The following is a 26,603-nucleotide window of genomic DNA, read 5'->3' as shown; positions in this document are numbered from 1 at the left end:
ACAGGTGTGGCTGGTGCTCGGGTCTCCGGGAAATGAGGCCCGAGAAATCCAGAATTGGCTGTGACGGGCTCAAAGGCTCCATGAACCCCACCGCTTGTTGTGGGGCCCGAAGGAGCCAGCACCTCAGGAAGCAGAAGCCTTGCCAAGCGTTTGGGCAAATGCTCATTATCACGAGGAATTTCCAAGGAAGCCTGACGGGTCTGGGGAGCTGGAGAGTAGAAAAATGAAAATAGCTGCTAACTTCTCTTTAGAGCCACATTCTCGAAAGCACTATCGATGAAAAATTCTAATCTCATTGCTCGCCTCTCCATTTTCTCCCTAGATAGTAATAGATTTCAGAAGCAAATACAGATCCAGTCCATTTTCTGCTCCTCATCAATGACAGTGCCAGGTTTTGACACTTGGAGTAATTTTTTTGTTAGTTGCTTTTGAATTCACATCCAGTGGATTCCTTTTCCTTCCTTCCTTCCTTCTTTCTTTCCTTCCTTCCTTCCTTCCTTCCTTCCTTCCTTCCTTCCTTCCTTCCCTCCCTTCCTTCCTTTGTTTCTTTCTTTTTTTCTGTTTTTTTTTTTGGGGTCACACCTGAGGATGCTCAGGTTTTTGGTTCTCACCTGATGATGCTCAGGGCTCAGGGGTTACTCCTGGCTCCACACTCCTGGCCGTGCTCGGGGGATCGAACCCAGATCAGGTGCATGCAAGGCAAGTGCCCTCCCCACTGTACTATCACTCTGGCCTCCCACTGTAGCACTGTAGCACTGTCCTCTCGTGTTCATCAATTTGCTAGAGTGGGCCCAGTAATGTCTCCATTGTGAGACTCGTTGTTACTGTGCTTGGCATGTCAAATACTTCACGGGGAGCTTGCTAGGCTTTGCCATGCGGGTGAGATACTCTCGGTAGCTTGCCGGGCTCTCCGAGAGGGGCGGACGAATCGCGGAGGAATCGAACCCAGCTCAGCTGGGCCAGCCGCGTGCAAGGCAAACGCCCTACCGCTTTCCTATTGCTCCAGCCCAACGGATTCTTTATCTAAATAATCTGAGGGAAAGACCCCTTGTCATCTCTCTCTCTCTCCTTGGGCATCCTGACACTGGAGGCAGGGAGCAGGGTAAGTTCTTGTCTGTTTCATTCAGGTGGTTCTCAGGAATGGAACCAGGTTTTCATACACAAGAAGGGCTCAAAAGACACTTGTTTAATACAGCATCGAAGTCTTTAATTGAAACACCGTGATTTACCAAGTTTTTCACAGTACTGTTGTTTTAGGCAATGTTCCAACACCAATCCCACTAGCAGTGGGACCTTCCTTCTGCCAATGTCCCCAGTTTCCCCTCACCCACGTCTGCCCCCTTGGCAGGCACAAACAAATTCACTTCATATTGCTTGTTACAGCACAAAAAAATCGGAATGGTCAAAACATAGATCAATAAAAGTCCGTTTGTGATCATTGTTATTATACTTCACAAAGGAAGCCTCTAATTCTTCATGCCATCATATAGCACCCCAGAGGCTGTGGGGTCCTGCCTCAGCCCCCTGCCCCTTGGTTACACATGCCATCTGCCTGCATTTGGTAAAATAAAACTCCATCTGGGGCTGGAGCGATAGCACAGCGGGTAGGGCATTTGTCTTGCATGCGGCCAACCTGGGTTCGATTCCCAGCATCCCATATGGTCCCCTGAGTATCACCAGGAGGTAATTCCTGAGTGCATGAGCCAGGAGTAACCCCTGTGCATCGCTGGGTATGACCCAAAGAGGAAAAAACAACTCCATCTGTAATGTTAAACCAACTTCACAAACTAGCCAAGATGGTTCTTCTTGCATCTTTTTTTGGCCTAGAAACACCATAGTGGCCCGTTCATTCAGGGAAGCCCTGGGTGGCCTGGGAACAGCCTTTGTGCCCAGGGCAGTGAGGCAAAATGCAGTGGGCAGTCTGGAACAGGTTCTGCCGGCCAGTGGGACAATGGCTGTCTGCTGTCACTTTGGGCATTTTTGTATCTAGTATCCAATGAATAGATCCGTTATACTAATATACTATCTAATGTTTCATAGTACCCAATGAATACTCAAATCACCTAGCTACTATACTATTCTACTTAAGGCAGTATCCAACTCTATGGGTTCGCTAAAATGACAAAGTCAGAAGTAAAAAGACGAAACTACTTCAGAAGACTTGGCTGCTATTATTTCAGATGATGTAATAGCCTGTCCAGAAAGTGTAAGAGAAGGAGCTGAAAGTATTCAAACCGTCAGGGGAGTCCCCAAGAGAACCAGAGTTTCTTTCTATCTATCTATCTATCTATCTATCTATCTATCTATCTATCTATCTAAAGATCTGAGGGAATGTATTAGAAAGCACAGTGGCCAGAGTCATACCATGTTCCACAGCTTAAAGTCCAGCTTAAGTCCAGCTTAGGGCTGGACTTGGGGCCCTAGAAGTAATCATCATAAGAAAGTTTGCAACCCTATGGAGATGGATCTGACACTCAAGGTGTGATCACGGGTGATGTGTACAAATACTGGGTTCATAGGTCGCATACCTGAAATTAATATAATCTTAGGTGTTGTCAGTTACATCTCAATTTTAAAAAATGCTGAGGTGCCAGAGGTGTCGTCTGGGTCACTGGAGCGGTACTTGGAAGCCTCCAGGCTGTGTTTGTGGGCTGGGCCTCCCAATCCTGGCTTCACTCTTGTCCTGGGCCACATAATCATGAGTTGTGCTTGAGAACTTCCCAGGTTCCTCAGTGTCCTCCTCTGCAGAATGGGCTCATACAAGTTTCCTCTGCCCTCTGAAAGTAGAATTCTCCTAGGGATGACATTATTTTCTGGATCTGGGATTGCTTACATTCCCTCCCCTCTTAGAAATTAATGTTCCCAGATCCCAAGAATAGCCTATGGAATCCTAAGTAGGCACATCCTACTTTTGCGGGGGAAGCAAACCCATTAGCACCCATCCTATGGAGGTAGGCACTTTGCGGTGATTGCCAGCAACAGCTGCAACAGGCAGCAGGTGATTTAGGTCAAAGATGATTCATTTCCTTTCCACCATTAAAGCCACTGACATCAGGCAGCCCCTGGGTCTGCCGCGAATTTCACTGTGTGGCCAATGTGGGGTATAGGGGTGATGGTACAGCATCGGGCCATTAGCTGGGGCCTCCTACATCAACCCGAACTTTTCTTATGAAAAGCAAATTATTCCATATCAGGGTAAGAGCTTGAACCATAAAAAACGGAGACTGTAACAGGTCAAACAGTGGCCAGATGATGACAGTTTCACAGGTCATAATAATTTTCCATTGACTTGTTTCAGCCACGAGAACAGCACGTGTAACAAAAGCCTGAGCCAAGTGGATTGATCTTTCTCCTCTGCAGAGTCAGGTGAAGATTTTGATTGATGTGTGTGTGTGTGTGTGTGTGTGTGTGTGTGTGTGTGTGTGTGTGTGGACACTCAGTGCATGGATCCAGGAGGAACCAACCATGTGCTCAGAACATACACTGCAGAAAGGAGGAGGGTGAGTTCCAAACATCAGGTTTCAGTATCAGTCCTGATAACCTGGGCCCCGGGCCCCATCCCAATGCTGCCCCTCAGCCCAGGGTGCTGCCTTCCCCTCAGCCCCCGAGGACATGGGCTTTCTTCTAACTCAGCTCATGTTAGTGCGTGCCACTCACTTCATCTCTCCAGCCAGATTGTGCCCTCCCACGGGCCAGGAACCCAGATCTATTGGTCTCGGTGGCCTCAGATGCTGGCACTAAGTGCTTAGATGAATGGATGATGGGGCTCCCTTGCAGGGATCGTTCCTGCCATGTGTATTTGTTGGGGTGGGCGTCCAAGGCTGCGGCTTTGGGCTTCAGCTATGCCTGATCGTAGTAATTCGGGATAAGCAACTGAACTCCTCAGAGTGTCAGGAGCATAATAGTCATGAAAGGCCTCTGTGAGTTTTAATTCACTTTGCATATTGACCAGTACAAGATTAACCTTTGTGGCTCTTCCTGATGATTCTCTCTCAAGCCTGGCCCAGAATAGATGGTTAGCGAACATGGCTAACAGCAGAATTGGCTTTGGAATTCTGAGCACTCAACTGTACTTGAGCCCGTTTCTGGCTGATAAGGGAAACCTTGGAAGGCTTTGGAAGATGACAGGTTTGCCAGTGGAATTGTTTCCTCGCAATATGCTACTTAAAAAAAAAGCAACTCAATTTCCATTTTGTAGATGTGGGGTGGAGAGGGAATTCACCTGCCCGTCCTTGCTTAAAAATAATTTCAAGTAATTAAACCATCTGTTTGGGGAGAGGGCACTGGGGACACCAGGAGTCTACTTAATCAGGAAGAAAGACACAGTCCCTCAAAATGTCTGCAAAGATCAAGCTGGGAAGATGAACCAAGGCAGAGGTCTGTAGACACAGCATTTGTCTTCTCCGATGTCCTGAATACCAATGTCAGTAGCAAACCCATGATGAGTGCAGAACCCAGCAACCATGCAGGGCTATTGCACCACAGTTCCTCTGCTCAGCTGCTGAATGACCTTGGGCAGGTCACTTCCCTCCCAGTTCATCTCTGTCCCAATCAGTCACGGAAGGATCATAGTGGTACTACTCCTAGTCCTGCAAGGTTACATAGAGTAATGGGTTTGATCAAGTGCTGGGCTGAGAGTAAGTTATTTGCTCATTAAAGGATGATGGTAGTGGTGATGGTTGTGATGGTGGTGGTGGTGGTGGTAATGATGCTGATGGTGGTGATGGTGATGGTGGTGCTGATGGTGGTGATGGTGGTGGTGTTGATGGTGCTGATGGTGGTGGTGCTGACGGTGGTGCTGATGGTGGTGCTGATGGTGATGGTGATGGTGGTGCTGATGGTGGTGGTGCTGATGGTGGTGCTGATGGTGATGGTGGTGGTGGTGATGATGGTGATGGTGGTGGTGCTGATGGTGCTGATGTGGTGGTTGTGATGTTGATATTGGTGGTGATAAAGGTGGTGTGGTGGTGGTGTTCATGTTGATAGTATTGGTGGTGACAGTGGTAGTGGTAATATTGTGCTGGTGGTAGAATTGTGGTAGTGATGGTTAAGGTAGCAGTGGTGATGCTAGTGGTAAGAAATGATGACCATGGGGATGATGACGGTGAGAATGATGAATTCCGTTATGATCAAGATATTGTCTCCAGTTTCTTCTGTATAACATGGAAATTACATTCTTGGGAGTAAGATGGCAGTCATCTATTTATGCATATGCTCATCTACCCACCCACCCAATACTTACCAAATTCCAAATCCCCCCGGTGAGCATTGGCATGAAGGGAGACCTTAGACTCTGCCCCTCTGCCAAAGACAGCATAACTCAGCATCCCTCTGCTATTCCCAGCCAAATGAAGGTTGGAGTCCCTCTGGGAGCTCAACTGCCTCCCCCTCAGCCTGTCACGGGCTCGTCACACTGCGTGACGATGGATCTGCCCCGCTGCCTAAGTGAGTGTGAGTGCTTTAAGGGAACAGACCATTTCAGGCTCAACTCTGCTTTTCCCAGCACTGATACCTCTGAGGCCCCCAGAACAAAGCAGGATGGCAGGGAACGGAGCCTTTCCTGCGCGGCAGGAGCCTGGTGGGGCCTGAGGAGAAACCCCTGTGGGTCTCAGGAAACTTGCCTCTTGCTTCAGCACCTTTTTTGGTCCAGGCTCTTTGTGGACATGGTCGAGTGTATTCAACACCACAAGGCAGTTGCTTTCGGTCTCACTTTACAGCTGCGGAAATAGAGATTCAGAAAAGTGGACTCCACAGGGGTAGGAAGTCTATCTGGAACTCAAGTCCAGGTCTTCACAACTGCCCTTCCTGCAGAACACTTGCAGACTGACTGAAAAAAAGAGGAGATCAGACCCAGACTCTAGTGGAGTGGATGGGTACGTGTGTGTGTGTGTGTGTGTGTGTGTGTGTGTGTGTGTGTGTGTTTTCTAGATAGTCAAATTTGAGGAAGGCATCAAGACGCCAATTCAAAATCCTCTAAGGGCAATTTAGGGAAGATAAAGAAGAGCAGCCGAGATTTATAAGAACAAGAATCTTCATGCTGGGAAGGTGAGGGCAAGGTGGCGACTCGGGCTCACCAGATACCACAGCCCTGCCATGGGAGTGATGGTCACTTGCTTCCAGGTGTTTGGGCACAGTCAGGGGGAGCTATTTTGCCAGAACTGGAAATTCCTTAAGAGTCATGAGAGTCTGGGCTTTGGGGTATCCGCCTCTGAATTTAATAGGGAGACTGCTTTGAAAGAAAACAAGTCCCCAGGCCTCCTCCCCTTCCCCAAGGCCTGAGTTTCCAGCCAGCTGTTGGTGCGCCAAGACCCCCAGACCCTATCCAGGACCCCCAGAATGGGGGTGCCTAGCGGGATGAGTGACCACAAGCTCTCACCAGCAGAGGGAGGGGATTTCTTTCAAGCTGGGGATTTCAAGCTGATGATGAAGCAGATGATCAAGAAAAGTGACCCCTTCCTCTAAACCCTCCACCTCTGTCCTGAAGAGCCATTGTGAGCAGGATGGGAGGCAGCATGTCCCGGTGTACCACCTCCATCTCCATCCTGGAGCGGGGGCTGCAGACCACAGGCAAAGACCGCCGGTGAAGCCACCCAGCCCTCCAGCCACCCTTCCCCAAGTGAAATGACAGCACCGGAGATGGCCCCTTTCCCCTTCCCCTCCAGGTTGTTTATTTCTCTCTGTCCAGACCTTTTGTAATGGCCACAGGGTTATTAGCCACCTTGTTCAAGGTGTGGCCCAGGCACTAGCCCTCTGTGGTCCCGGGGTCTCCTGGAGGATGGGTGGGGATATGGTGGGAGGGGATGTCCTTGACTTGCCCCCCTCTCTTGTCCGACTCGGCTTTTCTGGGGGCCCCTGGGGGGTGCGGGGTTACATGAGCTTGCGCCTCGGGCATCTCTTTCACTCTGCAGGTGCTGGGAAGGGCCCCTGGCCAGCCCACCTCCTCGTCCTTGCCCCATGGGACATTCTTTCAAAAGACTCAAAAATCGCATCACTTATCCTGCCTCCTGTCGCAGCACTTAGAGGAAAACCCCAGCTGCTTGTTGCGAACTGCGGGGTGGGGGTGGGGGTGGGGGTGGGTATGAGGCAGCCCGTGCTGGCCTCCTGCTCTTCCTCAGTTCCAGCTGGAGCCCCCGGGGCTCACACAGTGGCTGCCCCCTTCACTTTTCACTTCCGGGGCAGGTCCTCCTCATTTGGGGGTGGGTGGGATGTGGAGTGGGCGGGATGCTGCACGTGCTTTCCTCACGCTGGGACTCTCAGGGAATTGGGGACCAGGGTCCCACCTAGCATTTTCCCCTGAGCCTCAAACCCACGCGGGCTCCATTTCTGAGTTTGTTGGGCTGGGAGGTGTGTATGGAAGGGTCCTGGTGTGAGGCTAAAGCCGGGGTCCCAGGGCTCCGGCCACACTTCCCAGCACCCAAGCCCCTCTCTACTTCCTGCAGTCCTCGCACCCACACCCATGCCCACACCCGAACCCTCACCCACACCTCCACCCACACCTGGACTGGCACCTGTTCCCGCACCCGTGCCCAGCACCCGCGTTCCCCAGCCCCACTGGGATTGGCGCCCGCTCCCGCACCCGCGCCCGCATGGAGCTGCTGCTCTGCTCTCCAGAGGCCGGCGATGGCTCTTGCCAGCTTCGCTGCTGAGCAGAGCAGGGCGGGTGAAGCCGGGAATGCTGAACGCCAGGACATGCCACCGTGTTGGCTGCGAGGGGTGCGAGCAAGTGCCCACGCATGCAGGCATTTCTGAGCGGTTACGTTAGTGAGTCTCTGGGGGTGTGTCTGTGTGTGTCTGTGGGCATTTGAGTTGTGTGTTTGTGTGTATTCGTGTGTTTATATGTATGCGTCCCTGTGTATCTGTGTGTTCCTATGTGTATCTTTGTGTTCATGTGTCTTTTTTCTTGTGTGTTCATGTGTATCACTGTATGCATGTTTTCATTCCATGTATGTGAATTTGTATGTATTTGTGCATTTGTAGGTGTGTGCCTGTGTGTTCACATATCTTTCTGTGTTCATATGTATGTGTGTGTGCTCATGTGTCAGTGTTTGTGTGTTCATATGTATGCATTCATATGTGTCTCTGTGTTTATACATATTAGTATTCATATGTGTCTGTGTGTTCGTATGTATGTGTGTTCATTTGTGTCTCTGTGTTCACATGAATATGTTCATATGTGACTTGGTGTTCATATGTATGTGTTCATATGTGTCTCTGTGTTCATAGTATTTGTTCATATGTGCCTCTCTGTTCATGTGCATGTGTTCATATGTGTCTCTATGTGTTTGTGTTCATACGTGTTTCTGTGTGTGCACGTGCATGTGCTCCTCTGCCTGTATGTATGTGCTGAGTCTCTCTGCGGAAGTACTGTGGCTATCTGCTTTGCCCTTAGTTGAAATGCTGAGAAATGCTGGTGGCAGGAAGGCAGTCGGCCGGCGTCCCGACTGCCAAAGGCTCAGGGCTCTGGGCCAGAGAAGTGGCTGTGGAGAGGGCGCCCCCAATGCAGAGGGTGCTGCCCAGCTCGGGGCACTCGGTGGGGCTTCACAAAGCTCCCCCAAAACCTCCCCTCACTCCATGGGGGTCCCCAGTTCTTATGTGTGCAGGGTCCCTCTTGCCTTGGGGAAGCTTCCCCGTCTCCTTCCACCCACCCCTTCCTCTTCCTGCAGGCGCGGGCAGCTCCACACATCGGACAAGGCCAGGCATGTGGATGGATGGAGGCGCGGGCAGGTGAATGGTTGAATGAATGGGTGGTTGGCTGTTTGGGTGAGTGGGTGAGTGGGTGAATGAGGGGTTGGTTGGATGGATGGACAGGTTAGTGGGTAGAGGGGTGGGTGGGTGGACATATGAATAATTGAGTCAACGAATGCAGAGACACTTGTCTAATTGTGACCTCTGATTTCTTGCCTCATCCTTCTCTGGAGCAAAGTAGAAATTTGTTTGAAAAGGTCTAGCTTCCTTTCAGTGTGGTCCCGTTGTTTCAGGAAGAGAATTCCAGTTTTATAGAAAAGCCAGGACCCTGGGTTGTCCACAGAGGGACGTTTCTGCTCTTGGAATCCTCCTGGGACTCGCGGTAGCCATGGTCCTGCCATGCCCTGACCTTGCATTTCTTTTGGTAGGAGCTGGAATTGGCAAGATCAATTGAGTTGTTATGGTCAAGTCTGCTAGACTTAGAATCCATAGATTTTGGGTTAGGGGTCACTACCTAATGGCTATGTAACGTTGGGGGACTTGGTAGCCCTTTCTGGGCCTAAGTTTCCTCACCATGAATATCATATTAGATGGGAGCTCCCTAGATTTTAGTGCCTGGTTGGACAATGTCATGAGTTTTGTGACATGCTATATCACTGTCCTATTATTTCCTTACTGAGGTCTGTTTTAAAGTGATTTGCTGTTTCTCCTCATACTACGTGATTTCTGTAATATTGCTGCCTATACAATTTCAATTCTGCACCACCCCCATGGAGTAACTTAAAAAAATCAAGAAGGACTAGGTGAAACTACTCTTCACAATATATTTTCTTTAACCGTGTGCCTCCACGCTGCAATCCATCTAAATGATAGTCAGGATGTTTAATTTCATTTACTGCTGCCTATCCAAAGTGGGTGTGTAATTTATCTGCCCCTGGTCTCTTTCTAGGAACTTGGTTTTCACTGGCCAGCTTTGGTGTTGCTTTAGATTGTCCTAGAATGTCTAGCTGGAAGCTCAGATCCATGAGTTTACATCCCTGAGGGTTCTGAGTATAGGTGACTTTCTAATCAGGCTTCATACTTTCATTGTTGATCTTTTGATCGTCTTCAGTTAACTGGAATAAAATGAAATAAGACCCACAGCTGTGGGTGCACTAAAATGTCAAGGGCTGAGGTGCGGGTAAAACAGCTTGCCTTCCACTTCACCAACCAGGGTTGGAACTCTGGCACTGCAAAGGGTTCCATAAGCACAGAGCCAGGAGTAAGCCCTGAGCACTGCTGGCTGTGAACCCCCCTCCCCCAGACCAGCAGACAAAGCAGGCAAGAGCTGAACAGCTGCTTAGAGGAAATGCGGGCACCACAAAGGGGGCAATATGGATTGGAACGATGCCTGGTGCAAAGCAACACTGAAGCACAGTTGACCTTCAACACAAAGACAGGGTCCAGGCTGAGTCTCTCAGGGATAAGCGCCTGCCTCATAGGTGCAAGACCCTGAATCTGATCCATGGTACAGCCTGGCTCCTGGACACAGCTGGGCACAGCCTGGTGGTTTCCAGCAGCAAATCCAAAGACTGAACTGCCAGGTGTGTGCTGAGGGGCTGCATCCCTGGGTGGCCTCCTCCTCCTCCTCCTCCTCCTCCTCCTCCTCTACCACTTCTATATGTCACCCCCATAGATATATTTAAAAATTTTTATTATTGAATCACTGTGCGACACAGTTACAAGCTTTCATGTTTGAGTTTCAGTCATACAATGATAAAACACCCATCCCTCCACCAGTGCCCATTCTCTACCACCAATGTACCCAGTACACGCGCCCCCCCCCCCATCCTAACTCCCCCTCCCTCTATGGCAGACAATTTCCCCCATACTCTATACTTTTGGGCATTATGGTTTGCAATACAGATACTGAGAGGCCATCACGTTTGGTCTTTTATCCACTTTCAGCACTCATCTCCCATCCTGGACGATCCCTCCAACCATCATTAACTTAGTGATCCCTTCCCCATAGATATTTTTAAAAAGTCATAAAAATAAGTGAAAGCCATGGCAGTGCTAGAGAGACATTCAGCGCTCGCCAGATCCTGCAGTTGGCAAAGGGGCCGTGCCTGGGGTCTGTTCTGTGTCACTTTCAGAGGGAGATTTAGCAGGTCTGAAAAGCTGTCAGGGCCCCGCCGGCACCAAGCAGAGACACAGTCTTGGATGGAATCATACGTAACAAAGAAGAGAAGGGATTGAAGGGTTCGTCCTGAGATGCCCCAGAATCCTGCCTCCCACAACTGCCCCCAGCCCCGATATCTATGGGATGACTCAGGGCTCACACCACCCAGTCTCCTATCCTCTCCGGTTCCTCTCCAGATACCCCCAACTGTGCTTCTGTTGAACATGAGTTAAGTATGAGTTGGGATAACTAGGTTCTGGTTCCGACCATGTGCTGTGACTTCAGTTGAGGTCTCAGTTTGGACTCATCAGAACATACAAACAAACAAAAACCTAACCAGCTTCCGACGGGTGGTATGCCTCACAGTAGAGCACTTGCCTGGGATGGGGAAGGTCCTGAGTTTGATCCCCAGCACTGAAACCAAGCCAAACTAAACCAACATCCTGCAGAGGTGGACCCGGGCCCCTTCCCAGTCACAGACTCTTATCTTGTCTCTGCCCCATTCTTCAGGGGGGAACACAGAGCTGCAAGCACCTTGCCAGGGCCTCGCCAAGAGGAAGTCATGAAACAGAAATGGGGATCCAGATTTGGGGACCCCTGGACCCGCTCCCTGCAGTCAGTTGGACGAGTTCTTCCCTTTCCCTGCAAACGGTCTATTCACATTCCAAGATGTTGTCAACACGCGGCTCTTGGGAAGTCTTGGAGCTCTTCCCTCCCGGGAGGCCAAGTCCTGGCTCTCCTGGGCCCGATTCCCTCAGGCAGCTGCATCCGTCTCCTGGTCCTCATCGTCCTCATTCCTCGTCCTATCCTCTGAGCTCCATCCGCAAAAACCCCCACTGGGGGCTTCCAGAAGACCCCTGCCCCTCTCTTTCTGCTCTGGCATCTGTAGACAAGTGTGACCAGGTTCCTGCCATGATGGCTGGCAGAGTGATTTTTGTTTTTTAATTTGAAGTTCATGGCCAGCATGGACACATGGGGACACTTAGCATTAAAATCTGAATTTCTACATGAGGAGGAAGCATTTGGCAACTCGAGGACCTTCGGATTAGTAGTGGAATGGGGGCCTCGGGCTTTCCCATGACCCCACTTCCCTCTTCTCCCTGCTGTCCGTCATGACCCAGCCCAAGGTCAGTGGCACTTCCACTTGGTTACAGTGATGCTGAACAGCCAGGGCCAGTGCTGCTTGCCTGCTTTTCAGTCATGTGACCTTGGGTGACTCAAGTATTGTCATCTGAGAAATGGGGATGCTATGAGCCTCAGAGGTAACGAAGGGACATGAACAACTCATGGAGAGATATGAAGAAGATACACACACACACACACACACACACACACACACACACACAGAGTGATTTGAAGAATCCCCCAACACACAGAAAGGGCAATGGAAGTGCAGCAGGCTGTACCAGCCAGGACATTTCTGTGTTACTTGGGCACATCTGTCTCCATCAATAAGGGAAAGTGAGGGAGACCCAAAGATCTGTATTTTCTAACATGAGGCTGACACTCAAGAACAGTAGACACAAGTACCAGGAAATATTGCCCCATAGTTGGCAGCCTGCCTCATGAGCTAGGGGAGAAGGCAGCTGGAATAGAGGAGGGATCACTAAGTCAATGATGGTTGGAGGGATCGTTCGGGTTGGGACATTTAGCATTAGCACTGTGTGCTGAAAGTGGATAATGGACCAAACGTGATGGCCTCTCAGTATCTGTATTGCAAACCATAATGCCCCAAAGTAGAGAGAGAGTATGGGGGAAACTGTCTGCCATAGAGGCAGGGGGAGGGCGGTAAAGGGTAAAGGGGGTATACCAGGGACATTGGTGGTGGGCAATGTGCACTGGTGGAGGGATGGGTGTTTGATCATCGTATGATTGAAACTCACACACGAAAGCTTGTAACTATCTCACAGTGATTCAATTAAAATAAAAAACAAAGATCCGTATTTTCAGAAATACAGCAGGAAAGCATGATGATTCATTTGGCTAAGTGAAACAAACATTTCTTTCCTTTCTGGGGGGTGGGTGGATGGGGGCACTTCCCAAGTTGTGCTCAGGAGGCCTCTGGAACCTGACTGGTTTATCTAGGCCAGTCAGGGTCTTTGGTTCAGAGCAAAAAGCTAGAGGATATGCATAGGGCCCGTGGTGCCTGGGCTTCCCGGGCCAACCCTGAAGTGCTGGGCACCTCTAGGCCACACCTGGCAGTGTTCAGGGGCCTCCAGGGATGTGTCCGGTGATGTCCAGAGGACCAGATGGCATTGGGGATCAAACCCAGGTCTAAGCATGGTGTGATCTCTGTCCCCACGGGAGGCCCCCCTCAACAAGCAGGGCCACTGGACTCATGTATCCAACCTGACTCATTCTTGCAGGTGTTTGGATTCAAGAGACCTGCCGTGCCTCATCCAGCGCCTCCTGGTGCCCTCTGCCAAATTCTTGCTCACCCACCGGCAGCACTGGCCACACATTTAGAGGCCTAGTGGCAGGATCTATGTCTGTCCACCTTCCTGCTTCTTCTTTTGCTTCTGCACAGCCATTTTGTGGGTAGAACTTGTACCCCCCATCTCCCCCCCCCAACTTCCCTTTCACTCATGCCCATTTTCTGTTCGCACGGATGTTATTGTGGCAGTTTCTGTTCTGTGATATTGCCCATGACTCTCTTGGAGGCACCAACTCTCTGTCCCTAGGATGGAACAGATCACCCGTGGCTTCACCCCTGGGCTGGTCTTCTTTGTGGTTGTCAGGGCCTGGCCTTTCATTGCGGCCAGATGCATCTGGAGGGGACTGGTGTGCATTTATGGGAAACCACGTGTAATGCAGTTATTGGCTCCAGGAGACGTACTGGTCTTTCTCACATCAACATGGTAGACAATAAAAACAATGCAAGCCATTATTTCTTGAGATCCTACAGTGTGTAAGAAGCCTTCTCATGCTTTATTTTGGGTTGCCACAAGAGTCATGCCATAAGTTTGGCTGTTTATGGAAGTCTTATTTGACTAGACTTACCCAAAATGTGTCCAAATGGTGCTCGGCGTTTTGCCAATTTCATTTAGTCCTAAAGTATTATTACTGGCACTGGCACTGTTCTCCTGTTGTTCATCAATTTGCTCAAATGGGCCCAGTAACCTCTCCATTGTGACACTTGTTACTGTGTTTGGCATATCGAATACGTCACGGGGAGCTTGCCAGGCTTTGCCATGCGGGCGAGATACTCTCGGTAGCTTGCCGGGCTCTTCGAGCGGGGCGGAGGAATCGAACCCAGCTCTGCTGGGCTGGCTGCTGTGCAAGGCAAACTCCCTACCACTGTGCTATTGCTCCAGCCAAAGTGTTATTATTATTATTATTATTATCATTATTGTTATCATTATCCTATTATTATAGCATTTTGCTAATTCTATTTAGTCCTGAAGTATGATGATGATGATGGGGATGAGATGAAGATGATGATGTCATCCTATCTCATCCAAGATGACATTGGGGCTCAGAGAGGGAGAGAGACATGCTGCTGTTCACAGACTATCAAGTCAGAGGGCCATAAGCTCAGCTTCACACGTGGGAAGCAGGATCTGTATTTTGTTATATTTCCTAACACCCTAAATCACTCAGAGAAGCCAGCATCAAAGAAAGCTGCTTAACCATGATTTTATGGGGTCACAGAGCAAATACAGGTAACACCAGGATTCAAATCTGTGTCCGTTCATTCCCACCGCTATCTCTCTGACAGGCAGCCCGCACAACGCAGAACAGACACAGTACGGGGGCATGGAGGAGACTGCCTGGGCCATTGCTACAAAGGTTCTTGGACCCAGGCCAGGTCAGCCCAGCCCTGGGTGAGTCAGGCCCCAGGCCCAGCCAGGCAACACCCCCACCCCTGTATAGCTACCGCATCGTCAGTATCCTGTGTTTCGACCGTGGCTCCAACGAGCTCTGTTCTCTTCAGCCTTCACCAGACCCATCAGCAATGACTTATTCAAGGTCACATGCTGAGTTATTGCTGGAGCCACACCGCTTCTTCAGGCTCGCTCTCTGTTATCAGGGTGCTGGGGATACGGCTCAGCATGGCTCCTGCCTCCTGTGTAAGTAGCCCCGAGTTCAATCCCCGACACCCTCACATAAAACCACAACACAAAAGGAATGCCCACCACTCATAGGCTAGTGGTCCTAAAGTGCACAAAGAGACTGGATAGGGTACAGAGGAGAGTCGGACACCCAGAATAGCAGCTCTTCCAAACTGGAGCGTACTCGAGCGCTTCAAAGTGGAGGCTGTGAATTCAGTGATGGTGGGAAGAGACAATAAAATACTCTGCCACTTCCCAAAAGAGCAAAAGCTGTGCATACTGTTGGGATGACTAACAGATTAAGAGAAAAAGAGCAACTATAGGACAGGGTACATGCTGTGTTCAGTTGGGAAGGGGTGAACAAAGGGGAGAGTTGGAATCCCCGATTCATATTTGCTTGCATACACTCTAAAAAACATGCAAAGAATACAGGGGAAAACTGAGTCGCTAGTGAAGTGGTACCTGAGTGGAGATAGTGGTGATGGAGTGGATCTGGGAACCGAGAACAAGGGTTGGAACAAGACTTGGTTATGTGTGCCTTGTAATAGTCCTAGGTTTGGGAATCGTAGCACAGCAGTAGGGCGTTTGCCTTACAAGCGCCAACATGGCTGACCCGAGTTCGATTCCTCCGCCCCTCTCGGAGAGCCTGGCAAGCTACCGAGAGTATCTCACCTGCATGGCAGAGCCTGGCAAGCTCCCCGTGATGTATTCGATATGCCAAACACAGTAACAACAAGTCTCATGATGGAGACGTTACTGAGCCCGCTCGAGTAAATCGATGAACAGCGGGAGGACCATGACCGTGATAATTTCTTAAGGTGCATATGTGCAGTGTAATATAATTTCTTAAGGTGCATACAGAACCACCATCTCCGAATGCAACAGTTATATATACTGAGGTCGAGAAATCAACATGATGAATGACCTGGCACCTGAGTTACGCGGGAGGAAGAGAGCGGCTTGGAATGCCTTCAAGAGCGTTGAAGAAATAACTAAGAGGACAAAGAACCTCCAGCTCCGAGCACATCTCTTCGATTCCACTGTTCTTCCTGCATTAACATATGCCTCAGAAACCTGGGCCCTACGAAAACAGGATGAGAATGCTATTCGGGTCTCTCAAAGAGGAATCGAAAGAGCTATGCTTGGAGTATCACGCTTCACTCAAATGAGAGATAGAATCTGGAGTTCCAATCTCTGTCAACGCTCAAGAATCAGGGATGCTGTCTCATTTGCCAAGGCATCAAAAATCAGATGGGCTGGACACGTAATGAGGTTTACAGACAACCGCTGGACTAGAACCATTACTGACTGGATTCCAAGGGACGTCAAAAGATTGTGTGGACGCCCACCTACAAGATGGTCAGACTTCTTCGTCAAGACCCTGAATGATCGGTTTGAGGCTCTGCATGTTCCTAGAATGAACAGATGCCACTGGGCTATGCTAGTGCACAACAGGGATGAATGGAGACGTTACTGGCACCCACTCGAGTAAATCGATGAATAACGGGGGATCAAGTGATCAAGTGATCAAGGTGCATACGTGCAATGTACATATGTAATTATCATTACAAAGTAATTACTTTGTACTTTGTAATGATATTATGACTTCTTTATGCACACACACATAAATGAATGCACATACACAGGGGAAAAGAAGCAGCATAGGAAAAGAAGTTTTTCTTTACCTCCAGTCACTTGCTTTCTAATTGAGTCTAATGTCAGGTTTTCTTGTCTTTCAAGGAATTTGGAAGGAATTTGGAAAATTTTAATCCCAATTTTTAAGTTCCAAGTAATTTTGAAGGTTATATAGTAGGGTTTTTGCATAGTAACGTTATGTAGACAGTTCGCATGCACTCATTCTTGCGAGCGTTTGTAGTCTCTGGGGTTGTAGTCTTGAGTAGAAACAATTTATTCACCCCTTCCTGCAAACTTTCATTTTCCTTTCTCTTGCCTTATTGCACTGGCTAGAATTTCCAATCTGATGTTGAATAGAAGTTGTGGGAGCTGACTTCCTTGCCTCACCACAGATCTTGGGAGGAAGCATTCAGTTTTTCCTCATTAAATGTAGATTATAGATGCCCAAGCAAGTATAGGAAGCTCTCTCCTTTTCATGACATTTAAAACAATATAAATGAATGCTGTTTTTTTTTTTAATTTTTATTAGTGAAACACCATGAGGTACAGTTGTCGACTTACAAATTTTTGTGCTTGGATTTCGGTCATACCATGATCAAATACCCATCCCTCCACCAGTGCCCATTTTCCACCACCAAGGATAATATCCCTCCCCCCGCATTCCCCCCATCCCCCCCTGCCACTGTGGCAGGGCATTTCCTTTTGTTTTCTCTCTCCTTTTGGGTGTTGTGATCAGCAAAAGAGGCATTGAGTGGCAAACATGTTCAGTCCAGTCTACTTTCAACCTGCATCTCCCCTCCTGGGAGGATCCTCCAAACACCCTCCATTTGGTGCTCCCTTCTCTATCTGAACTGTCCTTTCCCCTAGAATACCCGGCTGGCCTCTTAGCTATGGAGTAATTCTCCTGGTGTTGATCTCAGCTATTCTTGGGTATTAATCTCATATTTTGTTATTTTATATCCCCCAGATGAATGCAATCTTTCTATGTCTATTCCTCTCTTTCTGACTCATTTTTTTTTTGATAAATACAAATTTGGTGTTGGAGTCTGTCAAATACTTTTTCTCCACTTCAGAGATGATGAGACACACAGTTTTCTGTTTTTATTTGTTCATGTGGTGAATCTCACTGACTGAGTTTCCAGGGTTGAAACAACTTGCATCCCTGGGATAAGACCCAAGTGGGTTTTGATGTGGTGCCTTTCTCATGTATTATTGGGCTAGATTTACTATGTTATTGGGGGTTTGTTGTCGGGGGGTCTATGCTCATGAGAAATCTGGATATGAGCTTTCTTGTCATGTCTCTATTTTTGATATTAGGGGGAAAGATGCCTTAAAACAAGTTGGGATTTTCCTCTTCAACTTTCCTCATCCTTGAAGGGTCAAAACATGACCTGTAGGGGCCTGGGGAGATAGTACATCAGGTATGATGCTTCCCTTGCGCACGGCTGACCTGGGTTTGATCCCAACACCTCATAAGATCTCCTGAGCTCTGCCAAGAGTGACCCCTGAGCCAGGAGTAATCCCTGAGCACCCTGACAGGGGTGGCCTATCCCTTCCCACAAAAAAAGAAAAAAAGAGAAAAACTGGCCTATTGACTACTCACTCAGGGTGCCAAGTCAGCACTTGACTCACAAAATCCTCATTTCTGGCCCTGAAACAGATATGTCCTGATCATCATCCCCACTTTACAGATGGGAAACAGGCACGGGGTGAGGGAAGTCACTCGCCCAGGATCACACAGCTCATAGGCGTGAGAGCCAGGTCTAGAACCTTCCCAACCTCTGAGCACAGGCTACGCCAGGCCACAGCCCTACCTTCCCCTGCATCGTACCCCGGCCCTCGGAGGCAGGAGTGCTTCCTGTACACCCTTGACCATGGCCAGCCATGGGGGCGGGGGGAGGGGTTGTGGTCTCAGGCTGTCCTGTCCCTCCTCGTCTCTTACTCAACACCCAAGGCGGGCGGGCGGGCGCTGTGGAGAAGGTGAAATTTAGAACATTGGTTTCACATTTCAGTTTCATTTCAAGTCACTCCTCTCTTAGCGGTCCCTCCACCCCACCCCTGTCCTCCCCGTGTCCCCCAGGCTCATCGGCCTGGCTTCGGTGTCCCCCCTGCCCCCCATACCTCCTTGCCTCTGCTGACTTCCTGCACAGGCTTTGAAAACCTAAGAGACATTTTACTGACCTCATTGGAGCCAGAGGGCATGTTAAAGCCAGAGGGCTTATGGAGGGCAGACAGACAAAATTCTGCCCGGTGCCCACGGCTGGGTGGTGCGGTGGCATTAGTAGGCATTTGCCCACTGGGTTGCTCATGTGACCATCGATACAGTGCCCGGATTTTCTGGATCTCAGTTTGCTCATCTGTAAAATGGGTTCAAGGGGCTTGTCACAGCACAGAGAGGCAGTGGGGAGGAAGGGCAGGAACAATGTGGGATGTTTCAGTGATAAAGACACTTTTTCAAGTAAAAATTCTCCGCTGGTCCGTTCTGACACTGAGTCATAAGGACTTCCTAAGGACACTGGGCTCAGTCATTTTAACATGGACCATCTCATTTCGCATATACCACTGATATGGGCGCATCCATTTTACAGGTGGGCTAAATGGCACTGGTTCTTCCTGGCAGATGATATTCCTCCAGAACAGTTAAATAAGTCTTGTGGGGGCCATTCCTGGATGTAGGAGATCGGACCCCACAGCCTTTCCCATGCTCTTCCTTAAAATTTAGTTTCGAGGGCCAGAGCGATAGTACAGCAGAGAGGGCAAAGTCTGCTCCGGGTTGGACCCTTTGTGGTCTCCCGAGCAATGCCAAGAGTGATTCCTGAGCGCAGAGCCAGAAGTAAGCCTTGAGCACCTCCGGGTGTGGCCCCCAAGCAAAATCAAACCGAACCAAGCTGGAGCTTCCCGGTGGTAAGAACCATCTGTCCCCCCCTCACCCCATGCCCTGTTAATGCTGTCCCTGTTCCCCCGCATTCACCCCCTCCCCATTCATCCCTCAGCCCTCGCCCTCCCCACCAACCACCACCGAGGCAAGTGCTGGAATTGGGGTGAGTCCACTGACAGCAATTGAGATTCAATTAAAATCTCCGTTTTCAACAATGCGATGGAGCCCGGCGGCCTGTTCCTACACACCCGTCAGCCTCGAGGCCAGAGGCAGGTAATGAGGGTTTACTAATTGCTGGCAGGGCCCTGGCCGGCGGGGAACACCAGGGTGAGTGCCGCCAGGGGGGAACATGCAGAGCTGAGCCCTCTGTGCTCTGCTCCCTGGCCTCCCAGGCTCTTCTCACTGGTCACTGGTGGGGCACAGCGGCCCCCCCACCCACCTCCTCCACACCCAGTGAGCTTCCTGGCACGAATCCATCCTTCGCTTGCACCAGCATCTCCATGAACTCCTCTCCTCTGCCCCGCCAGGGGCCGCGCTGCTTGAGCTGCCCATTTGACAGATGTGTAAACTGAGGCCCAGAGCCACGGAAGGGCCCTGGGGCACACCCAGTGCGGTTTTTCTCTCGATTTGGCCCATCCCATCACTGGGCGATCCTTGGCCATCCTCAGGGTTTTACGGAGCTGGCTTAAGTGTTTCCTTAAAAAAGCCGTGACCTTCAGAACACCAAATGGCGAACTCATGGAGGCCCTCCCGCAACTCTCTGCTCCCCCAGCACCCAGCACCCAGAACCTGGAGGTGGTCCTGCTTCTTAGACCCAGAGTATGTGCCCGTGAGCACGGGAGCAGGCGTTGGCACAGCGGCACCCTCCTGGTTCTACTCCCAGGCACCACCCCCCCTCCAGGCTCTTCCCTCCAAGAGCCCATGCTTGGCACTGCGTCAGGTAAACAGTGGCACCAATGCTGTGCTCTCGGAAGGCGCTTGCTGGCATGTGAGCTAGACGGTAAAGGTATGAGTCTTTTTTCCTTTTCTTTTTTAAATTGAATTGCCGTGAACCAAGTTACTGTGATATTTGTGATTGAGTTTCAGGCACACAATGTTCCCACACCAGGCCCTGTCACCGGTGTCCACTCCCCCCCACCAATGTCCCCCATGTCTCTCCTGCCAGAGTCTTGAGGGGTTCCAAGAGGGGAGTTCTCCCTTGGTCTCACCATCATTCGAGACTTATGTGGGGTGGGGGTGGGGGGCAGGGAGAGGGGTTCCGTCATCTTTACGTCTCTGATCCCTTGGGAATTGTTTTTCTTTTTCCTTTCTTTCCTTTTTTTTTTTCCATAAGGAAAGTCGGGATGGGGATGGAGGCAAAGTGGCTGGGGCTTGTTCTGATGTGAGTTCTCAGGGGGACAGGAGGGGGATGGTCACTTCTCTGGTTCAGCAGAGGTCAGCAAGGATCTAACTCCTCAAGAGCTCACACCCCAAAAGGGAGTTGTGGCGGTGCGGGGGTGGGGTGGGAGCTGGACTAAAGTCAGTTGCATTTGGAGGGACTGACAGGGCATGTGCCCAGAGAAGGGGGTGGGGGGTGTGATTACTAAGACACCCTCATCAGTCTGGGGCATCACTCAGGGGTGCGGTGTGTGTGTGGGGGGGGCAGTATTAGTAAACCTTGCCTTTCTAGTGCCTGCCAGCTTGGGGAAAGGAACTAGTTAGGCAACCTCGTAGTGGTGGTGGGGAAGCGCTGGTGGCCAGGTTGGATGGGAGAAGGTCACCCAGCAAAGAATGCCCCCCAACTCCAGCTCCTCGGGCGCTGGAGAGGCTGCGCAGAGGTCCCCGAGACTCTAGGCTCCTGCCGGACTGTTTGTTCTTCCCGTGCCCTCTGTCCCTCTCTCCGGTCTCGCTGCCGGGGAGCTTGAGGAATCTTCCTGCGGCAGAGAGCCCGCTGGAAGACCGGGCCACGGAACCCAGGGTCCCAGAAACCCCCTCCCCCCAGCCGCTCCATTCTCTTCAGGAATTCTGCAGAAGTCTCCACAGCACTTTGGAGAGGCTGCGCGGGTGAGGCATCAGGCAGACAGCTGCAGGAGTCTGGTGGCCGACGCTGGTGGCCCCGAGGCCGGGTTGGAGTGTGTGTGTGTGCCTGCGTGCACGGGCGCTCCTGTGCTAGGCACATCTTCAAGGAGACCGTGACCCCCTGAGGCCGTGGCCTCTGCAGGCAATGAGTGTGTGTGCGTGCACCCTCACCTAGGAGGGTATGGTTCCAGGGGACTTTAGAAAGCCCTCCTGGCTAGGGATGCAGCCCGGCAAACCCCTTGTTCGTCCCAGCATCCCGCCCTGCAGGGGCAAGGCAGTGCCCAGCACCTGCGTCCGCCGCTTCACGCACAGAGGGGCAAGGTGCGCCCTGGGCTGTGGCCACCCCCCACCCCATCTGTCCAAGAACGGGGCAGTCCAGTCCCGCACCGGCGCTTGCCGCTACCTCTTGGGCTCTCTAGAGGGTCCACACCGCACACACCCACAGCCCCCCGCGTCCGGTGCGCACGCACCCCTCGCGCGCTGCTACCGCCGGCGCTCCTGGTGAAGCACGCGCGTGTGCAACACGCACGAGCCCCGCGGGGCAGGCGACTCCCTCCCCACCCCATCCCCGCGCGGGGAATGTCCGCAATTGCCCTTTACACTGAAAACTTTTTCGGAGTCGGGGAAGGCAGGGAGCAGGGATCGCCGGGTGGGGAGCTAGCCAGGAGGGCGGCGACGGCGCACTTGGGGGGCCCTTCCCCCTCCTCGCCAGGACCCTCGCCGCGTCCCGCCTCCCTCCCACCCCACCCCCACACGCCCCCCTCACCTGGTAAGCCGAGGCACAGCAGGAGGCTGTAGTAGATGACGGGCACGAAGCCCAAGCCGCAGGCCGAGCCGGGGGACCAGGACAGGGAGGCGTTGGCGACCAGGTGGGCGTGCGTGTGCTCCATGAGCGCGCCCCGCGCTGCTGCCTGCCGGCCCCGCTCTGGACCCCGGGGTGGCGGCGCCTCGGGGCCCGCAGCACCTGCCCTGCCCGCGGCCGCCGCCGCCGCCGCCGCCGCCCGGCTCGTCCCGCACTTGCCAGCCGAGGTCCCGGCTCAGCCCTGGCGCGGGCGCGGGGCGCGGAGACTCGGGCGCGGCTGCCCGAGCCGGTGCGTGTGTGCGCGCGCGCGCGTGTGGGTGCGCGTGTGTGTGTGTGTGTGTGTGTGTGTCTCAGGACGGGTGTGTGCGTGCGTGTGTGTGCGCGCGTGCGTGCGTGCGTGTGTGTGTGTGTGTGTGTGTGTGTGTGCGCGCCCGCGCCCGCGCGCGCGCCTCCCTTCTCAGACCCGCTCGGCTCCCGCCTCGGAGCCGGGGGGCTGGGACGCGGCTCCCCGCAACCAATCAGCAGCCGCCTGGACACGCGGGTGAGGTGGGGTGGGTGGGATGCCCGGGAGCAGGGGGGCTCCCCAGCTGCCTCTCAGCGTCTCCAGGAGGAGAAGACATAGAAACCCGGGGACCCCTCCCCCCAAGCCCCCCAGAAGACCAGGGTGGGGACGGGCTACCGGCGGGCGCGCCCCCGGCGCGGGAGGGGCGCGGGGTGGGTGGGACCCGCTCCCCTGAGCGCGGGCTCGTACGCCTCTAGCGTGTCCTCAGTTTGCCTCTCGCGACTCTCCTTCCAGCCACCTCTCGTGCCCCCTCGCCTGGGCGTCAGAAGGAGGCGTCACCCCCAGGGCCGGTAGAAGGGAGGCGGGAGGGCGAGGATGCTCCTGGCCGGTGGGTTGGCCAAGCCCGTCCGCGTGCGGGTGTGGGCGCAGGGGGCGTCCTGGGTGGAGGTCCTAGATCCGTCCTGTTCTTTGTTTGCCAACGCTGCCGGCTGACCCAGCAGCCTGGCCGCAGGGGATAAAGAGGTTGCAGCTGCTCAGACACTCACCCACGCTCTTTCACAGGGACACAAAACCCCGGGGGCCTCCTGGTGCAGTCAGGAGGGCTGGCGGGCGCCCTCCCATCTCACACCTCCCCCACCCCCCGCGGACACGAGGGCCCCTCCCCCTCCCCGGCACCCCACACTTCTGCCCTCCTGGGAGAGGGAGCAAGCAGGTGGCACTCTCAGGCAGGCTGGTATCAGGAGGAGTGTGACCCCTGCTGCTCAGGACAGGGGGTTGGGGGCTGTTCTGCCGACCTCACCCCCGTAGTGGGCGTGTCTGGGGCACACGCGCATGTGGCACGTTCTGCAGAAAGTGTGAGCATCATTTTCAGTGCCCACCTAAGCTGCTGCCGGGGAAGAGGGGGATTGACGCAGGAGCCTGGACTGCCCTCAGCCCCCGTCCCAACATCCCCACAGCCGTGACCCCCAGAGAAAGCTGGCTCCTCTCCAGCCTTCTCCAGGCCTCCCAGGAGGGAGGGAGGGAGGAGACCGCCACACGTTCAGGCCCTGCTATGGGCTGGGGAGTTCCATTTCCATCCTTGTCAGAGGTAGGACTGGGGATGGGGTTGGCGCACTTAAGCCCTTGGGTGGCCAGGCAGGAGGCATGGAGCAGCCCCACTGGGTCTGGCTGGAGAGGGAGATGTGCGCCCCCCAAAAGCGGAAGATTCGAGAGTCAGGGGGTGCCCGTGAGGCTGGCTTTGTGCTCTCAAGCCAAGTTTGGCTTGAGACATTGGGCTGATGTTGGGTGGTGACAATTCTTTCTTTCTTTCCTTCCTTCCTTCCTTCCTTCCTTCCTTCCTTCCTTCCTTCCTTCCTTTTTGACCTTTTAGGTCACACCTGGCGATGCACAGGGGTTCTTCCTGGCCCTGCACTCAGGAATCACACCTGGCGGTGCTCGGGGGACCATATGGGATGCTGGGAATTGAACCTGAGTCGGCCGTGTGCAAGGCAAACGCCTTAGCCGCTGTGCTACCGCTCCAGTCCCAGATTCTTCTTTCTTGGTGCCTACACTGGTAAACCCTGAACAGTAATCTCAAGCATTGATGAAGACAGTGGCAGCATGGAAATTCAATACATACTTGTCTACGAAAGAACATCTAGAGAAGGGGTTTGTTGGTGGGCAGGCAAGCTGCACGGCGTGGGAAGCCGGGGTGGGGCGCTGTGGGCGACCCACTCCCTTCTGGCCCTGCCCCGGTCCAGTTCAAGTCTCAGAACTTGTGTGCAGGCTCCGATGGCTGCCAGCAGCGTTTTCTCCCCAAAGTGGCCCAAATCAGCGTCTTCTCCTTCTTTGCTCTTCTCCTTAAAGCTCCACCCCCGCCCACCCCCCCCAACACCAGGCAATCCAATTCCATGTTCACCTGTCCTCCCTCTCCCTGGTGAGCTGTTCTCGGCCTCAGCACCCACAGGCAAACCCTAGAGTGCCTAGCGTCTGATTTGTACCCCTCCCGTCCATGCCCCCACCTACAGACTGACCTACAGACTGACCCCCCAAGAAACAAGGAAAGAGGGTGGGACCCCAGTACCCACGGAGCAGGGCCCACCTGGGAAGATAAGTAGATCTTTGTGATTAGAACATGATGAATTTATCATGATGTGTTTATCTTTGTGTCAGAATATGGAGGTGTCATTCCTTAGTCCTGGGATCTCAGGGGTATCCCCCAATTATTGTATACAAGTGGACGGTCTGAGAAGGAGTCTTTAACGTTTGGATATGGGAGGTCTTGGGACTCTTGCTGAAATCAGAAACTTGGCAGAGGAACTGGGAGGTGTGTGTGTGTGTGTGTGTGTGTGTGTGTGTGTGTGTGTGTGTGTGTCTGTTGCCACACTGTCTCATTTCTGAACTTCTATTTCCCCATCCGTGAAATAGAAAGAAAGGAGGGCAGGTGGGCCTGATGTCAGGATGTTGAGCTAGCGGGGGAGGGCGTGGCAGGGTGGGAGATGGTCAGGGACCCTGCAGCACAGAGGATCTCTGCCAGCGCGTGCCCCACCTGCTGTGCTGTCTCTGCAGCCATGGGCCCTGGTGCTGGGTTTGAGGCATTTTCCTATCTCTGCTCTGTTCATCCAGGAGGTTGAGGCTTGGTGGAAGGGAGGCCAGAAGTCCCCCGGGGAAACCGTTGGGGCAGGGGTGTCTGTTGGGTGGACTTGTGTGTGCGAGATTGCGGTGCTGGACCAGAGCATCCCAGGTGATGGCATGGGCACTGTCCCAGGAGGAGAGGGGCAGGAGGGAGAGGAGGGGACAGAGAGGGAAAGTGGGAGGGGACAGGAGAAGAATAGGAGAAACAAAGGCGTGGAGACAGACAGATGAGTGGGCATACGGATTGCTGGGGGCCTGCACATTGACCCTGGCTGATGTTGTTCTACCTCTTACCTCTTTCTGGGGTACCCCTTTCCCGCCTGCACCCCACGCTCTGTACCTCCTTGGCTCAGACACACATCTAGCACCAGTGTGTCCACTCAGGGTCACCTGTTTCCTGTTCTCAGTCCAGGTGAGTGGCCTTTCTCTCCGAATTCCCTAGCTTGTGGGCTTAGGGGGGCCTTAGGGGAGTAGGTCAGGTGGAGAATGCAGACCGAAGTGTGACCCCCAATTCATCACCGACTCAAATGCCTTCCTGGCACACTTCTTTGAGATGGAGAGGAAAGTTAGAACTCAGATGGGCTTCCAGTTCACTTACTTATTTTTAACAAGACGCATGCCGAGCATTATAGCTCCAGCTCCATAGTGAGGCTTCCTGGCTTTCAGGTCTGGCTGGATCCAGGAGCATGCTGCACTATTTCTCCCCCTTTTAAAACCTTATTCCTTGGGGCTGGAGCGAGAGCACAGCGGGTAGGGTGTTTGCCTTGCATGTGACCGATCCAGGTGGGATCCCTGGCATCCCATAGGGTCCCCCAGGCACCGCTAGGAGTAAACCCTGAACACCACTGGGTGTGACCCAAAAAGCCAAAAAAAAAAAAAAAAACCCAAAACGTATTCCTTTCCAACCAAGGTTCTGCTTTGCTTCAGATTAGCTATTTAATTAAGTGGACTCTTGTGATAAAACAGAAAGGCAAACGTCAGCTTCCTTGGTTTGTTCTATCCGTTCAGATAGAAATTGGAAGAGAAATTCAGCAAAAATCCAAGGGGGCCCTCTCGATGGAGCAGCTGAACTCAGGAGCTCGTCTCAACGTCAGGAGCATGGGGGTGGAGTGTGAGGGCTGCGGGGAAGGGGCCAGCTCCTTCCCGGATCCACCGACCAGGAGCAGAGGTGGAGCCTTAGCGGCGGAGACTGGGAGCGCCCTGAGAGTAGGTGTCAG

At 52.5% G+C, this 26,603-nt stretch overlaps 1 protein-coding gene across 1 annotated transcript in view; it reads right to left on the bottom strand.

Annotated features, from left to right (window-relative positions):
• GPR139 (G protein-coupled receptor 139) overlaps positions 1-22,581 on the bottom strand; it is a 45,330-nt gene extending 22,749 nt beyond the window's left edge. Inside the window, exon 1 of the mRNA XM_056138866.1 lies at positions 22,236-22,581. Within this exon, the coding sequence (XP_055994841.1) occupies positions 22,236-22,359 (124 nt within the window). The 5' untranslated portion in view covers positions 22,360-22,581. The remainder of the gene's footprint in view (positions 1-22,235) is intronic.
• Between the last annotated feature and the right edge of the window lie 4,022 nt (positions 22,582-26,603).

This window comes from Sorex fumeus, unplaced genomic scaffold (assembly GCF_029834395.1).
Source record: "Sorex fumeus unplaced genomic scaffold, SorFum_2.1 ptg000130l, whole genome shotgun sequence".
NCBI lineage: Eukaryota > Metazoa > Chordata > Mammalia > Eulipotyphla > Soricidae > Sorex > Sorex fumeus.
Note: the sequence above shows the minus strand (reverse complement) of the source record. Positions and strands in the feature narration are given on the sequence as shown.